General features: G+C 44.5%; 1 protein-coding gene across 3 annotated transcripts; it reads right to left on the bottom strand.

Moving 5' to 3' along the window:
* Nucleotides 1-299: 299 nt before the first annotated feature.
* PARK7 (Parkinsonism associated deglycase) lies at nucleotides 300-16917 on the bottom strand. Of its 3 annotated transcripts, none has more exons than XM_043485284.1 (7): nucleotides 16727-16917; nucleotides 15672-15834; nucleotides 14017-14118; nucleotides 12132-12191; nucleotides 11186-11255; nucleotides 6597-6683; nucleotides 300-680 (listed from the first exon to the last, which is right to left on the bottom strand). In XM_043485284.1, the coding sequence occupies exons 2-7, from the start codon at nucleotides 15759-15761 to the stop codon at nucleotides 520-522; spliced, it is 570 nt and encodes a 189-aa protein (XP_043341219.1). In that variant the 5' UTR covers nucleotides 15762-15834; nucleotides 16727-16917; the 3' UTR covers nucleotides 300-519. The 3 variants fall into 3 exon arrangements, with proteins under 3 accessions (XP_043341219.1, XP_043341220.1, XP_043341218.1); XM_043485285.1 differs by having other exon boundaries at nucleotides 16761-16895; XM_043485283.1 differs by having other exon boundaries at nucleotides 16738-16888.
* Between the last annotated feature and the right edge of the window lie 846 nt (nucleotides 16918-17763).

The raw sequence follows: 17763 nt of genomic DNA, 5'->3' as shown, positions 1-17763 counted from the left end.
TCAATAGTTACGAGCTACCAGTTTTGCTGATGGTTCAGATGGTGAAGAACCTGCCTGCAATGGAGGAGACCGGAGTTGGATCCCTGGGTCAGGAAGATCCCCTGGAGGAGGGCATGGCAACCCACTCCAGTATTCTTGCCTGGAGAATTCCATGGGCAGAGAAGCCAGGTTGGCTACAGTCCATGAGGTTGCAAAAAGTTGGACACAACTGAACAATAGTTAAAAGCTGCAGACAAAGCTGATACCACTTGGTTTCACACAAGGAAACAGAGACCAGGGAGAAAAGAAGGAACAGTCGGTAGTTTGCTAAATGCCCTGTTTATTCTGCAATCAAGGCTCAGAAATGGGAGGATACAACGGAATCTCTCCATAGATGTCATTTCAGAGCCACAAATGGACAGGGAGGGAGTGAGGAAGATGGCTACTCTGCACAATGACTGTCCCCCTTTTAAAAGTGAACACAATGAGGCTGGATTACAAATGGCCTGTCTCTCTGACCCAGCGTCAAGCCTCTCCACTTTAATCTTTAAGAACCAGCGGGGCCTTCACTTGGTCAGCCACCTCCTTGCCGACCAGCACCTCGACGATCTTCAGAGCAAACTCGAAGCTGGTTCCTGGCCCCCGGCTGGTGAGGATCAGGCCGTCTTTCTCCACACGGTTCTCGGAGTAGCTGTAATGACCTGGGAAATAAAAACAAAGAAGGGTTACGTCCTTGTGGGCTATGCAGGACAGCCATGAACACCACTCGACACTTCCATTCCCTTACTGCACACTACTGTCTCACAAAAATGAAAATACAAACAAGCCAAGATTTAAAAAAAAGCAAAAGCTCACAACACCAACACTGTAGGCAGTCACTCATAACTCCATTAGGCATCCCCAGCTCTCAGAGCACAGCAGGACAGAAAGGGAGAGGGTTTCTCTGAATCCCCTTTCCTGCCTAAACACTGACTGTCCAAAAGGAACTCAGCTATCAGAAATCCCCTCCCAGAAGTTTTGTCAATCAGAACAGAAAACCAGGAGCTGATACTACACCCAGACAAACCTTGTCATAAACTATCATTCCTCCCATCTACTCTTCAAAGGGCCCTTTCATCTTTCCAAAAACCCAATTACCTTCCCCTGAGAGGCCTGTCTCCCCTTTCCCTATTAAGATGCAATTTAAGCCAGAATTCTAAACCATCTCAGGGAGTTACTCATTTTCCCCTGGGGCTCTTCCATGTAAACACGAGTTACAGTGCTCAGTTGCTTAGCTGTGTCTGACTCTGCCACCCCATGGCCTGTAGCCTGCCAGGCCTCCGCAGTAGCCTCCACAGCCCCCAATGAGGTCTCCTGCATTGGCAGGCAGATTCTTTACCACTAGCGCCACCTGGGAAGCCCAAACATAAAGTATACATGTTAATAAACTTTGTTCTTCTCCAGTTAACCTGTCTTCTGTAACAAGGGTCTCAACTAAGAACTCAGAAGGATACAAGGGAAAATTATTTTTCCTTCCCTATAAAATGCTGGAGGAAGGGGGATGTAGGGGAACCAGAGCTGAAGGTAGAAATGACCTGTAATATACAGACCCCCTGGGTGATGCACACTTTCTGCTGCCTCCAAAGCAAACAAGCAGAAACCACACACAATGTGTCATGGGTAGGGAGAGAGAGGTGCAAGTGGGGAGAAACCTACTTTCTCATCAGGCACTGCATGCTTTCAGAGGCCACAGCTGGCTGTATCTTTGCAAATGTAGTAAGAAACAGGCTGCTCCTATATTCGCATGAAGTAAACACTACCACCTCCGAGGAGATCTGAGGGCTCAAAGCTGGGATTCCCTGAACCACCCCCCACCCTCACATTCCACATCAGACAGTCACCAAATTCTCCCACTGCACAAGCACCAGGCCCAAACTCCTCCCATGCAGCAGCACCCCACATGGCCTGGCCCCTTGATCCTGCAGCGCCCCAGGGCCCACTCTCCCGCCTGAAGCTTGCAGCTCTACTACAGAGGGCACTGGGGTCCTCTCAGCCCTGGAGGAACTGCCCCGGCTGCTCCCTCTGCCCAGAAAGCTCCCCTCAGCAACTCAGCATGGACCTTTGAATTCAGCATGGACCCCTCTCTCACCAGGTCCCCCAGGTCACTCTATCATGCACCCTCCCAGCACCCAGGAAACCGTTTGGCTCCTGTTTACCTCTGGTCTGTAAAATGCTGAGCCCTCACCTACCCGTCCAGTCTAGAATGCTAATGGCACCAGGGAGGTGCTCCCAAGTATCAGGTGAAGGAAAGAGTGAATGAACACTCCCTGCCTGCTGCCTCAATGCAGGGCCTCTGCGTGCAGTCCCCCTTCCTCCTGCCTTTCCCTCCACTCTCAGTGCCACCAAACAGGGCACGTTCCACAGTACAAACCACAGCACACCCAGGTGCCCCCCATGAGAAGCCTTTGCCACTTTCTCTGGCAACTTGAAGTGACCCTCAACTCCACATCATGGTACACAAGCCCTGGGACCCAGCCTGCGCACAAAGACAGGGCAGAAAGCAGCAGAGGGGAGACGAAGAAGAACCCACTGGGAGTAAACAGTGACCTGGACAGGACAGAGGCCATGGAGGTCCGAGGTGTGTTTTGAAGATAAAATGCCAAGACCCTGGGGAGGAACTGGACATGGGGAGACACCAGTGAGGACTCCCGGCCACCTGGCTGCATGATGACACTGCTCAATGACATAGGCCTTGAAGGACAAACAGATTCAGGGCCGGGGTCAAAAGCCCACAAGGGTCCTCTGTGCAATCCTGCCACATCTGGTCCCTGCAGGCAGAGTCGGGCCTGCAGCACCACACAACCTCTACCCCCTCCCCATCTGAGAAGCCCTAAGAACATGGCTTGATCTTGTCCCCTTTTCTGTCCCTGGAGCCCAAAGAAGAGCTCAGGAAATCCTTGTTTGATGCTCACACAGAAGAGCGCGCCTGAGCAAGATGCTCCTGCTGCACCAGCAAGCTTTAGAGACCATGTCCCGAAGTGCCTGTCCTTTCCCAGGGATGAACACCACTGCCCTGCTTCAGGGCTTCCTCTCCTCTCACAAATCAAGTCACCCAGTGAAACAATTGACGACAGTCCGTGAGCACTCGCAGTTACTCTTCTACAGAAAAAAAGGGGATCCCTGGTCTGCAGGGGAGAGGTTTACCTAAGCTAACATCATTTACTGTTGGTTAGAGATCATCCCAAGTACTGAAGTAGAGAACCCGGAGCCGAGATGGACACTGAGACACAGACAGTGAAGGCACAGCTCTGAATGATTCAGGTAACAACCTCTTTGTTGGTAAAATACTACAAATACAGCTTACACTGGTTACAAATGTTTAAAAATTCCGGTTCTTCTCAAAAATCTCAGCCAAGAGCTAAAGGTCTGCTTACAGGCCACTTCCACCTAGCGGTGAAGATGGAGAAAAACGACACCTGCACACCAGTCCATTCCTGGTCAACCTGCAGGAGGTGTTCATTCCTTTTTAACTTAAAGCAAACACCCCAAAGCCTCTCTCAAAGCCCAGAGACGAAGCAACGAGGGAGGCTAGGGGCCACAGGGTAGTAACCAACAGCCACTTTCACCTGCACACCCTCACCTCTGTGGTCTGGGAGCCCCAGAGACGCGGTGGCCCAGACAGCCCTAGATCATTACTATCCAGCCCTTCCAGGAAAAGCCACTGACCCCTGAGCACATCAGCTCAGGTGTCAGTCTGCCAGATTCAAACCTCAGTCTGCTATTTAACAGCCGCCTGACCTCCCTGTTTTTCTCTTCTGTAAAATGGGCATGATGCCAACCCAACAAGTTGAGCCCTGGTGATAGCAGTCTGTCTGCTCTGCATCCCCAGCACTCAGCCCAGAGCCAGGCAGAGCCAGGCACTGACTGGTGGGCCCTTTGACACAGCTTCAGTAACCCACAGACGTCCAGGTGTGTCACGCACATTGACTCACAGAGCCTGTCAACAGCCCCGAGGCAGGGGCTACCTACGGTCCTCCTCAGGTGACAGATGGGGAAACCGAGGCCCAGTGAGGTTATGGGACCAGCCCTTGGGGGCAGGGAGGGGTGGGGCTGGAGCCTCATGGGAGTCACCTGCTCCGGAGTCCCTGCTCGTCCCTGGGAGCATCCAGCCGCTCAGTAAACCACAGAAACGAGAACCGAACAAAAATTTGAAGTCACCCCTTCTTTATTTTAAAGCTGAGAAATGGAAACACTCTGTCCTTCAGACTGGATGGCTTATGTGAGTAAAAAAAGGTCACACTGCTCTTAATTTGAAGTTCATGATGAGGACAAGCAGAAGGGCCTCCTCACCCAGGAAGTGATTACAGCTCCACTTCTCAGAATGCAGACACTGCAAATGTTTTTTTCTTACAAGAGGTCTTGCTGACTGAACCCAACACCTGGTGACCTCAGTGTGTGTGGGCCTCATGTGGACAGAAACGGGGCCCCAGTTCCGGACCGACTCAGGCAAGCGGCCTGTTTCCTCGTCGGTGAAGCCCATACGTGCCTTACTGGGTACCGGGGCTGCCAGGTTCAAGAAAACACATGTGAATGTACCCTGTAAGTGCCCAAGAGTCAACAATCTCATATTCTTCTATTTCTGATCAGCCTCGTCTTCCTGAGGTGTTACGAGGAAAGAGCCACAAAGATACACGAGCAGATAATGGGGAACACGTTCCACTCGCTTCTTCCTTCTCACGAGTCGTTACTGCTAATGGAAGCCTGATTCTGCTCTTTCTGACCCTTCAAAATCCCACCATTTGCTCAAAGTAAACTAAACCCTTACGTTAAAAAATGCCCAAAAGTCAAGAGCCTTAAAAAAAAAAAAAAATCAATTTTCACATCGATGGTTTTATTGACAATTTAGTATCTATCAACTAAAATAAAACTATAGATTTTTCAAAAAAACATACTACCTTGGATCAAATCTAAGAATATGCAGAATGTCCAACAGCAAGAGTGAACCCTAAGGTAAACTATGGACTTTGGGTGGTGATGACGTGTCAGTGCGGGTTCATCGACTGTTACAAAGGTACCGTCTTGTGTGGGAAAGGAAGCGGATGGGGAGGGAGGTGGGGATGGGGGCACAGAGGGTTTATGGAAACTCTGTACTCTTTGCTTAATTTTGCTGCGAACCTAACACTCCTTTAAAAAATAAGGTGTTGTTTTACGAGGCAGTAAAATGAAAAATGCATCACTTTACTTTGCTATGAAAGGATGAACGAAGAAAGAACATGAATTGCCCTACTTTTAGTTCAGAGTAAGTCCAGAGCAGAACTGATACGGTGAGAAAATGTATCTGATACGGTAAGAAAATAGCACAGCTATTTTCAAATCTGCTCTTGATATTATCAGTCTTTTGATGTAGCCATTGGCTGCTGGTTAGTGGGTGTTTTACAAATGAAGCTGGTCACCAAGTCTCCCCACTGGTTGAACGCCAGCTGAGCCCCTCATGGTTTCCAAGGGGGAATTTCTGATTCCCTTGCACATATCCGCACCAGTGTGACGTCCCTTTCTCTACACTGGTTTCGGTTTCTGCTCCCTTCGACATGCACGCCAGGCACAGGTGGCAGAGGAAGACACTGCCTGACTGGCGCTCTGAACCACACGCCGAGCAGCACTGTTTCTGAGGCAGCGTCCATTACGACACAGCTGCACACCCAGGAGCACAGTGACCCTGCTGTGCCGCTAACTATACACTGCCTCATAACTTGAAATTTGATGTATTTTTAAATTTGGTGCACGTGTCTCTGCAAGCTATTAACTCCTGAAGGGCAGAGACAATGACATGTGTTTTTAAAAACATAACCTCCAAGTACCAAGTAACATTAGAGAAATGATAAGTTAGGGGAGAAGAAAGGTATAATGTTAGGTTTGAAAAGCAAGCTGCAGAACATATTTACTAGCTCTCATTTGAGTAAAAACATTAAACTACAAAGGATAATGAGTATGTGCAAAGAAAATTCTAGAGTTACACAGGAAACCTAACAGAAGTTACCTCTGAAAAGTAGAAAGGGGGTAGGGAGGTCAGAGAAGGGAATCATTTACTTTTACTTCATTCCTTTCTGTACTGCTTGTTTTTTCTTTTTTTCTTTTACCAAGATAGAAAATTGTTTTTATAAAGATAAATGTACAAAAGTTAAATGTCTGGCTGATGTTAATATTTACAAAGGAACCTGTCAATGAAGGAGCAGGCCTCCTCTGCAGGAAGGGAGCAATGTCCATTTTACTCTGGACTGTGGGCAAAAGGGCACCCTCTGAAATTGCCACCAAGGTTTAAATTTTATCCTCAGGCTGCTGGCAAAGTATTTAGTAAACTAGTTAAACTGGCATCTTGCAACCACTTCAATCTGTGACCACGAGGAATCTAGCTGGCCTTTGGCTCAGCCCCTGTACCCCGTTAGGCAACCTACACACAGAGACCCACCCCGTTAGCTGGTCTTTGTCATTAAAACACTTGCAAAGAAAGTGAGGAACACATCACACCCCAACCCACAGAGAACCCCTATGTACAAAACGTATTCCAAGTGGGAGACAATGCCACAGCACAGCTTTCTGAGTAGGTCTTTCTGCACGTTAGAATATAAGCGTGTACTTACTTCCATTCATCATTTTGTCTTTAGCAAGTGGGTGTGTTGTAACTTTGCTTCCAAAACCTATTTCATGAGCCAGCAGAGCTGTAGGACCTAAAAAGATGAATAGAGAGATTTAAGTGTGTGCACAGAAAAACCCATGTTTTAAAAACTGCAGCAACAAGAACATTCTTTGAATCAAGGGGCTCTTACCTAAAAATATACTTATGATTCTGAAACTAAACACTTACTAGTATGACAGGTAAAGTATGTTTATAATCAACCATCTGCAGAACACGTGTGGCAAAAATGTACAAACTCAAAACACCTCAATAACCACTTAATCAGAAAGATTTACCTTTATACCTAAGGAGCAAAGAGATAAACAAACCATGCCCCCTCAAGGAACAGGCTGCAAGTCTAACAGGGGTACAAAGAATGGGAGACCACCAAGGGTTAAACGTCTTTCCTCTTCGCAAATGGAAGACTTAGTTATACGTTAAAGGCAACCAGCATGCTCTGAATCTCTGGGCTTGACTGCTATTTCATGGACTAATTTTACTTTTCTACTTGAAAATGAAAGATCAGCACTCACCCATCTACCCAAATATATCAGGTGGCATATATTAAATTGAATGGGACATTTTCCCAGCCCCAGAGGAGACACCCATGAAATGCCTACATGGCTGAGACACAGAGGCGCTGGCGTTTCTTTCTTACAACCACACACTGATGAGAGGAGTACAGCACAAATGCCCACTGTGGTCCTCTACACTGTCTCTCTTAAAACGAAGGTTTAAAAAAAAAAATGCAGGTGCCAACTTGAGACTTTAATGAGTGGTCAACTTTATTGATAATCATTTTGTAACAATTCTCAAATAGAGACTAAAATCAGAAAGATTTCTTACCTTTTGTTATTTTACTCTAAGTCAAAAATAAAAATAAAAAAAAACAACAACAAAGAGAAACTTTCTAACGCCTCATGTCAAACCTAGAAAAACTTCAGAAGAACACTGTGACCTTCTAAATGGTTAGGGCACTGCAGCTAAGGTCCCAAGACAGACTCGCGCACTTCAGCTCCAGCAAACCCAAGCACTTGCTCTTCTGACCTTTCATTTTTCAACACAGGTCCAAGGAAAAAGTAGTTACATAACAGACCTATGGTCGACTCAAGATCTTAGCAGCTACTAACAGGAAGATCAAACAATATCACCTAATTACACAAGCTGTCGGTCTAACATCAGGTGTCAGTTTCAGACCAAGTCCTCATTTATACCTTACATCAAAAGCCTCTTAAACATGCCTGATGTCTCCTCCCTCCTTACTTGTATCTGTACACAAGAGCTGTGTTTGGAAGCAAATTTTAAAAGTCTGTCCTAACTATCACTCAATTTTATTTGAATGGATTCATTATCTTTCTTATTTTGTAAGATTTTAAGAAACAATCATTTCCTCCAGTACATTTTAGAGCAAATTTCAAGAGATGATGGATCATACTTGAGGACAGTGGTGATATGGTGAGTTGGAAATTTTTAGGCTGCTCCCTCCAGGTGATAAAACTGTTGCCTATAATGATGTTAATAAACGTAGGGTAAACTCAAAATTATGGCTTTCTGGGGCATGAGAATCCTAGTTGGGGGCTTCCCTGGTGGCTCAGGGGTAAGGACTCCACCTGCCACTTCAGAAGGCACAGGTTCAATCCCCAGTCTGGGAAGATCCCACATGCCACAGAGCAGCTGAGTCAGTGCACAACTACTGAGCCTGTGCTCTAGAGCCCGAGAACCACAACTATTGAGCCCACGTGCTGCAACTACTGAAGCCCAGGGCCTGTGCTCCACAACAAGAGAAGCCACCGCAATAAGAAGCCTGTGCGCCACAACCAAGAGTAGTCCCTGCTCTCTTCAACTAGAGAAAACGCTGTACAGCAATGAAGACCCAGCACACAGTCAAAAGTAAATAAATTATATATATATATATATATATAAATAAATAAATATATAGGGGTCCAGCTCTGAGCTGGGAGCAGAGGGCACAGTGGACAGAATCACCTTGGGAGGACCAGAGGGGAAGTCAACAGCGCCACCATGTGGTTATTTATGGAAAGGGTCCTAGCCTCTCCAGGTGTCCCAGAGCTTGAGCCTGTACCTGGAGCCCAGCACCTGCCAACTAGCTTCCATACCCCTCACGCCTCCCCCCTCTCCCCCAGTCTCATTTTATTTTCTCCAGAAAGCCTCCCTTCCAGGTTCTTTCTCTCGCTCTCACTCATTATTAGGGGTTAAGTTAACATTCCTTCAGTTCAGTAAACCGTTCCCAATCCCTAAGTGTAACATCTAAGCCTCATCTTTGTTCTCATCTGCTGATTGAAACATCCCAATCTCTGTCATTGCTCATTCGAATCTCTCCTCAACACACGATCGTGCTTCTCCGGTCTTCTGTAGCACCCAGCAGACATTCAACCAGATGACATGTTGCCAGCGCCGTTCACAGCGTGGATGTAAATGATGACAAGGGCTGCACATCTTAATAGCCTGGGAGTCAATCCTGCCTCAGCACAACACTGGGAACTGGAAGCAACTCATGACTCTGCTACCTTAGTGACACAAAATGACAAACTGACATGAGATTTTTTACTTTCAGCAATCCTAAGGGGGGAAACCCAATACAAATGCTTCCTTTCTTCCTTCGGTCTAAGCACTAAGAATGCAGCAGAGATGAGGGGTCAGCATGTGGGGTGGGGTGAGGGTGGACTGGACTAAGTCCTTATACAACTAATAGCACCTATGTCCTCCTCCTTGGTATCTTCTGCTTCTGTTAGGTCCATACCATTTTTGTCCTTTATTATGGCCATCTTTGCATGAAATGTTCCCTTGGTATCTCTAATTTTCCTGAAGAGCTCTCTAGAAGAAAAGCTATGACCAACCTAGACAGCATATTAAAAAGCACAGACATTACTTTGCTGACAAAGGTCCATCTAGTCAAAGCTATGGTTTTTCCAGTAGTCATATATGGATGTGAGAGTTGGATCATGAAGAAAGCTGAGGCCTGAAGAACTGATGCTTTTGAACTATGATGTTGGAGAAGACTCTTGAGAGTCCCTTGGACAGCAAACCAGTCAATCCTAAAGGAAATCAGTCCTGAATATTCACTGGAATGACTGATGCTGAAGCTGAAACTTCAATACTTTGGTCACCTGATGCAAAGAACTAACTCACTGGAAAAGACCCCGATGCTGGGAAAGATTGAAGGCAGGAGAAGGGAACAACAGAGGATGAGATGGTTGGATGGCATCATCAACTCAATGGACATGTGTAAGTTGGAGCAAGCTCTGGGAGCTGGTGATGAACAGGGAAGACTGGCGTGCTAGAGTCCATGGGTTCGCAAAGAATTGGACATGACTGAGTGACTGAACTAACTGATGTCTTCCTCCTTAAGGAGCAGTGCAGCTACTTGGCTGCAGTGTCCTTTAGCAGAGAAATCCTTAAGCCACAAGGGCAGGTCAGAGGTCAGTGCTGACTGGAACCCAAAGACAAGGACTGCCAGGTGGATGCCCCTCAGTCCTTCCTGGTCTCTTACTCGGGGGTTCTCAAACACTCAAGTCTTAGGGTCCCTTCAGCTATTAGTGTGAGTTACATTTATCAGTAACTGCCATGCCAGAAATTAAAACTTGAAAGGTTTATGAGCTGAGAACACTTAGCAGCAAGCCATGCCTGAATGATGTCATTGTCATTCTCTGATGAGAATTAAAAGCAAAAAGGCAAATAATGTGTGAGCATATCTGCTCTGCCCTTGCAAACCCTCTGGAAAGACTGTGAGAACCACTGCTCTAAGGCACAGTCCCCAGACCCCCAGCCTATGACTATGATCTCTTTTAAAAAGTCTACCATGTTGAACAAAATAGCGCGTCATTTTGTCTAACCATCCATTCATTTGCTTATCTGCTCTCTTGATAAAACATTTAATGAAGACCCATGAATAAGGAAGGCACCTGCCAATATTACACTATGAAAAAAATGGAAGATGGAGAAATATCATCTCATATTAGGGCAAAAAGAATGGACTTTAAAATGGTATCAAAAATCAAAGGACTGATATTACTAGGTTTCAAAGATGTGAGGACCCCAGCAAAGCACACCACCTTTACTCTAAATCATGTGGCAGAGAATATACAGTACCTCAGACTTGGAGCTCAACACTGAGGACCAGGTGGGAAGCCCCCAGGGCAAGCTCAGGGCAGATCTGTGATTGTTAACGCTGGCCTGATTCTTGCTAACCTTGTGCTGGCAGAAGTCCTCTCTGGCAATGGGACTGGCTATAACAACTGTTTCCTCAATTCCAGAGGGGCCTTGCTTTCCTCCAGGTCCATCAAACACAGAAAACAACAGGTTCCACAGAAGGTACACCAAAGGCAGGGAGAGGCAGGAAACGGAGGAACTGCAGTCACTTCTGCAATGATACCAACGTCACGCCCCCAACTAAACACACCGACGAGAAGCCCTTCGTGCTTTAGGAAGTGGAAGAAGTACTGGGAACACAAACTTGTACTCAAAGACAACCCTGTCATGTGTTTTTTGAAGCAAGCTGAAGACACACTTGGACAGGGGCTGGCCTGAGGTTACCTGCACAGATGGCAGCGATGAGGCCCTTCCTCTTCTCTTGTTCCTTCAGTATCTCCTTCACAGCAGCGGACTAGTCAAAGAACCAAAGTACATCAAATTGTCATTAAGCCGCAGCCAATCTCGGCTAGAAACTTCAGTAGAATCTGGTTTTACCTTAACCACAAGATCTTCCATCTGACTGTTTTTCAACAATATTGCTAAATCATCAATACGAAAACTACCAAATTCAGTGTTTCTACAGGCTTAAACCCAACCACAACGTTTATATAGAAAAGGGTAACCTCTCCTTAAAGATGTTTAAAGATGAGATGAGAAAAGCTATTTCCCTTGGGCATGCTAACCTTTGCCATCTTGTACTCTGGGGATACAGAAAAGAGGAAAGGTGCTGCTTGGGTTTCTTTTTTTCAGACAGCAAAGTGAGGAGAGCGCCCCAAGGTCCCAACTGTCTGACTTGACCTGGCTGGTTCATGAGCTTCTGTCTCATGAAGTCCGTGCCCCTCTCGCCTCCTTCTCTTCCCTCCTGCGGGCTGATGCTTCACGTAACAGAATGCAGAAGCAGCGGCCTCCTTTACACCCTTTCTCATTCAAGCGGGCAGCTGCAGGCCCCTGCAGTCTCCCTTACTCCACTGGCTGAGTAGACAGCCAACCTCTCACCTTTCAATGCTTAACCCTTCACAAGCACAAAATAAATCATTCTGCTGCTGTTTAGGGGGGAAAAAAGTAATCTTACATTTGGACTCTATTCACAGAATCTATTGAACTGTTCCACCAATTCTGCTTACTTCTACAGTAAATGTTATTAGAAATGACTTTTTTTTTTTTAATTAAGCTAGAACACCGTTTTGTTCATCTTTTCCTATTCTAGTCACAGCCTTCCTCCTGAAATATTTTAATAACAAAAACAACAGAATACAAGATGTTGAAATACTCTCTTTACACACTTTACCTCAGATAAATTCTGTGCACCCAGATTACCTCCTGGCAGAACCACCACATCGTAAGGTCCCTGTAACAGTTTAAAAAATAAGAAAAGAAAGTGAAAATGTTTTATTTGAAATGTGTATTAACAGTAACACATTCATATGTTAAATATGGTCACAGCAAAAATATTGTTCATAGAGAAAGTTAAATAAATCAAGGTGTTTCTCTATAATGGAATACTGTAACTAGCCAACAATGCAGAAAACCTCCATATACTAGTAACACGAAATGATGTCTGTGCTGCAGAATTGCAGGTGTAGCATGATCTCACTCTTGTAAAAAGAATAAATGTATGTGAATGCATATGTGTGTGTCTACACACACACCCACACTCACATGTACAGTATAGATACTCATGGACAAAGGAAACTGCCAACTGATGCAGGGAGCATGGAGGGGAAGAATGAGAAAGGGACATTAATAATAACACGTGACTTTGTGTTTGTCTACACTGTATGGGATATTTTTCAACAAGAATGTACACAGTAATAAAAAAAAAAACCAACTTTAAAAGACACAAAAGAATGTTTTAACCTTAAGTAAAATGGAACTTCAGGTATTAAAAAAATGACACAATATTTTATTATCTCAGATACCAAAACACCCTAGAAATCTAATGATTTCAAACTTGCTTAAATTATGAAATAGAAATTGATTTAATACAGTATCTTCAAATGTTAAAAAAAGCTTTAAAAAAATTTAGTCATTAAGTAAATAATAAAATGAAAATCTGGTACATTTTTACTCCAACATATACTAGTTACTTTTAAAGACTATGAAATGTCCTATGTTGTTTCAAAGCCAAGCAAAACTTAAAATCTGTCAAGTATGAAAATTTATTTCACTCCATTTAGAAACTGAACAATAAACAGACACAAAATGTAACCACTATTCTAGAACACCCAGACAGACCCTACAGGACAAAAAAGAACAGGTAAGAAACACGTATTGCTACTCTCTCATTTTTAATCTGCTATTTAGAGATTCAACAACTTCTACAAAATATCAACATTCTTATACTTCACAATCTAGCACTGAGATATGTGAATTTATCAGAGAGGAATACATTTTTCTACGCTTTTGAGGAGAGCCAGGTACGGGGAATTCTACTCCCAGGCTCCTCATAGCACAGAAAAGCTGTCATGGGTGGTGATTTGCCCCATCCCTGCTCTAAGAGGGTGTGCCTCACACTTCTGTCACACTGGCCCCTGAAGCCTGAGCCCTGTGAAAGCACAGGCTTAAGTGTCTGATACGTGTGGGCAGGCATGCTTCTGAGGAAAGGGACCACAGCTCTTGACGGATTCCCAAAAGTGTTGGTCCCCCACAAAAGGAGGAACCTCAATTCTGAAGATACTGAAAAGGTGACACAATTTAAGGAGAACTCACTCCTCCTTTAATCCAACCACGAATCAAGTATGAGTTGTTCCGTGTAAAATGAATCACACAACCCCACGTCTGTGTCACTGATAAAGAAAAGATAAGAAGCAGCTTTCGAATAAAGGGTAAGAAATGAATGGGAAATGTGCAGGTGACTCTCATACTAAGTAATGTAGTTACAGAAGGAGGCAAGGCTGCCCGTATGAGCCAGAACACTAGTGACAGTGTCCTGCCCATCCACCCACACCAAGCACATGAGGTATCAGGGACCTGCCAGGTTCTGAGGATACAGAGTGGAAAAAGGCAAAGCTCTCCACTCCCCAGGGCTTAATTTAGTGCTGAAGACCTCTAAGCAAAGTAACTTTCTTAAAATAAGTCTGTGCTAATGACAGTTTTAGATGTAGCTCAGAGACAGTTCAAGAAACTGATAAAGAAACGGTAGGAAGGAACAATTCCAAGTCTAGAGAACAAACCTCTTTTTTTGCATCTTCCAGACTGGCATCAGGACAAATGACAACATCTCGGCTACACTGTACCGGGTCTTTTCCAGCCAGACCTGCAACGGTGACCTTAATCTAAGAGGAAGACGTCATCATGATATTTAAGAACACTGAAACATAAATTTAGAGTAACATTTCACAGCTGGCCTGTGTTTTAAAATAACCTGGCAGGAAATACTGCAACAAAACCATGCTGACTTTAGGCTATTAAGTTGACTAAATATACTTAACCACTAGGTCTGTCCCAGTTTGCTTGAGAGTATGAATTAAAGATGCTGTCCCAGTACCCCATCTGCTTAGCCTCCTTTCTTCCACAAGTGTTCTTGTCTGCGAGATAAATCATATGATCCTCCTATCTATAAAACACCTTGCAAAGTTGCTGTTGCCCTGTAACCCTCCTGGTATTTTCATAAGGTAGAAATGCAAGTTAAGACGATGAAATACTACTCCACTGCCCTGCAAAAATTCACAAAGTTGACAATACTGAGAACAACAGGAATTTTCCTCACTGCTGGTGGGCCCACATATTAGTACTTTGGAGAGTCATTTGACAAAATCTAGTAACGTCATATATGCAAGTAGCAATTCCTTTTAAGCTCAGAGCCTAGAAAAACTTTCATATCTTTAAACAAGAAAAATCTGCACAAGAATATTACAAATGTTCAGCTATAAGATAAATAAGCATTAGAAATTAATGTACAACAGGATAGGGACAATTAATACTGTTGTATGTAATATGCAAAAGTTTTTAAGAGTAAGTTCTCATCCTAGGAAAAAAAATTTTTTTTTCTACATCTTTATTTTGTATTGACACGAGATGACAGATATTCACTAACCTTACTGTGGTCATCATTTCATGATATATTTAAGTATGCTGTACACCTTAAACTTACACAGTGCTGTTTGTCAATTATATCTCAATAAAACCAGGACAAAAAAAAAAAAAGTATTACAGCACTATAATGTTGTAAAACAATGCACTAGAGGAATGGAGACTGGGCATATTCCCATAGTGCAATACTAAGCAGCAATTTTAAATAAACTGTATCTACATTCTTTACTACAATGTGATTACTTCACTTATTTAAATATCTGATTCACTGGTTGATTGCTTCTCCGCCTGTTTCTTCAACTGTAACAAGAGGATGGCAGTAACTCTTAAGGTGATTTTAACATTTTAAAAACTAGTAAAAGTGCTTAGAATGGTATCCACCACTCAGTAAAGGATACTTAAGCATTCACTATGGTTATGTGGGTGTATAAAGGTTTATAATGCAGACATGCAGAGTGAGAACCACAGTCTAATGTTACTTTAGACATGCATGGGCTGAATTCACATCACTGTGAGAAGAGCAGTTATTTCTGGGGCCAGAAAGGGAACTGAATTAGGTAAATAAACAAAGAGAGCTTTGCAATGTTTATTCCTTTTAAGCATTTGTCTTCAAGAAACAGGTCTGAAAGAAATATAGTAAAACGTTAATAATATTAAATGTGGACAGCAGATAAACAGGTAATTATTACATAGCCTCTGTACCATTGCGTATGTTTGAAACTCTATTCAAAATCACTTATAAGAATCCAAAAATGCTTTCAAACGGAGGAGGGCTAAAAAACTTTGAGGGACTTACTCCAGCTCGTCTCATGACATCTACAGGGATCACCGTCTCCATTTCCTCTGCTCCTTTAGCCAGGATGACCAGAGCTCTTTTTGAAGCCATTTTTATGTTATATTTATTAAAGACTCAATCAAAACAAGATTTTCAAGAAACTTTCACTGCAACCGTAGAAGACCTAAAAACCAGATTAAGGAACACTTTTAAGCAGAGTAACTAAGTGCTTCCCAGGGAAAAGATTTTGATAGGCAAAACACAATAAAACAGCATTCTTGGTTAATATTGACTTAATTTCAGTTCCTGTTTTTTGAGATGACATCACAGCAAGATTGCCAACATATTGGTTACTGTTCAGATTTCATCACGTTTATAAAAATCTAATTTCTAATATATTGTAAATGAAGCTTTCTAAGACATAAGCACATAAGCCTTTCATTTCACACAACTCAGGGAGAGGGGAATACAAAGCTGCCTTTTTTTCAAGTACTATTTCACAGAAAAACGACTAAACCCAATGGATAAAAGAAGAAATACTGTCTTTAGCAATACCCCCTGAGATTTTTGGAGGGGATTTTATTTTTTAGTTCCAGTAACTGCACTAAATTTTCGGGGGCGGTTAACAGTATTACATATTTGAACACGCTTTACAAAAAAAATAACGGAGAAAAATGGTAATTCCCCCACGCTACAGTCAATCCTGATAAGATTCTTCGCACTTAGCTCTCTCGTTGTAAACGACGGCCGCCATGCCGGGGTCTGAATCGCTTTTAGCCTATTTTTCTGCACTTTGTTTCCCATGCAACACAGATTTTAGTAAACGATGTTAACAAACACAAGATTAACTAGCTGCAGGCTGGTGCGATGTTATGCACGCAAATTCTAGAAGCTTCAGCGTTGCTACTACGCTGGCGAGCGAACGGCGCCCTCTGCGAACCCTGGGAGACCGCCCCCTCCTCAGACGCGGCTAGACGCCGGCCGGGTCCGCCCCGGTTCGGGGACCCTCTAGGGGTACAGAGGGCGGCCCGCGCCCCCACGGCCTAAGCTTGAGCCGCGCTCCCTATGGCCCAAACCTGAACCTCGCCTCTTTTCCCACAGACGGCCAACCTCGGCCCGTTCCGTCAGCACTTCTGCACCGGTGACCACTGGGCCGGTACCGCACTAAACCAGGACGCACGCAAGCGCGCACGCCCGCACGCACGCTCGCCGTCAGGCTTGGCCTTCAGCCCCGCACTGCGCAGGCGCGCGCCGCCCTGCCTAGCTCTTTAACGCCGCATTGCGCAGACCCACGTAGCTCGCCTCACGTGATGTCATATCCGGGCGAACTCACCTAGGGGAACCTGGGGTACCTCGTGCCTTTCTGCGTCTAGATTGTACGCCTAGGCTTGATTCTATTTGGAACAACAAGCGAAAGCGGAATCCTCTAAACTCACGTATTCTCCCGAAATCTCCCGCATCTGATGGACGGCCCAGCGTGCCCCCAGCGCACGCTGAACTTAACCCGTTTTTCATGCTGCAAGTTTTTCCCTGTGCTCGTCTGGAGAGCTGCTTAGACTTGCTTTAAACCCGCATTTTCACAAAATAAAATAGTTCCTTCATACTTCCTTTGTGCCCTCAGGGCTCTCTTTGCATGGTTCTGTTTTTTTGCGCGCGTTGTCTAGTCACCTCTGCTCTGTTACGACTCTTGAAGGTCCCCCCAGTTCCTCTGTGACTGATTTGGCTAGTGGCTATGTTTTAGCCACGCAGTCTGGGAAACAAACTCACTCAGAAGGACAATGCAGATAGTGGAGTGCAGTTTATTACACTGGCGGGTCCAAGGAAGAGTCTCCTCTTAGCCAAGGACCCTGACCAGTTTTTTCTGAAAACCTTATATTCCCTAAGTGTACATGCCCAGACCCACCTCCCCAAATTCCCTGAAACTAGTCTGAACAAAGGAAAAGAAAGATACAATCAAAGTTTACCCGTGATTCATATGCCTTAAGCCTAGGTAGTTAACAGTGGACAATTATTAATAGGTCTGTGGTCATACCCCAATAAGCTTAATAGAATTTATGATTCTATTCGGTTACACAGATAATTAGGGTATTCGTTTAGGCAACAGAGAGTCTAG

The sequence above is a fragment of the Cervus canadensis genome, chromosome 13 (assembly GCF_019320065.1).
Source record: "Cervus canadensis isolate Bull #8, Minnesota chromosome 13, ASM1932006v1, whole genome shotgun sequence".
In the NCBI taxonomy this organism is placed as follows: Eukaryota; Metazoa; Chordata; class Mammalia; order Artiodactyla; family Cervidae; genus Cervus; species Cervus canadensis.
This window is presented reverse-complemented; position numbering and strand designations above follow the sequence as displayed.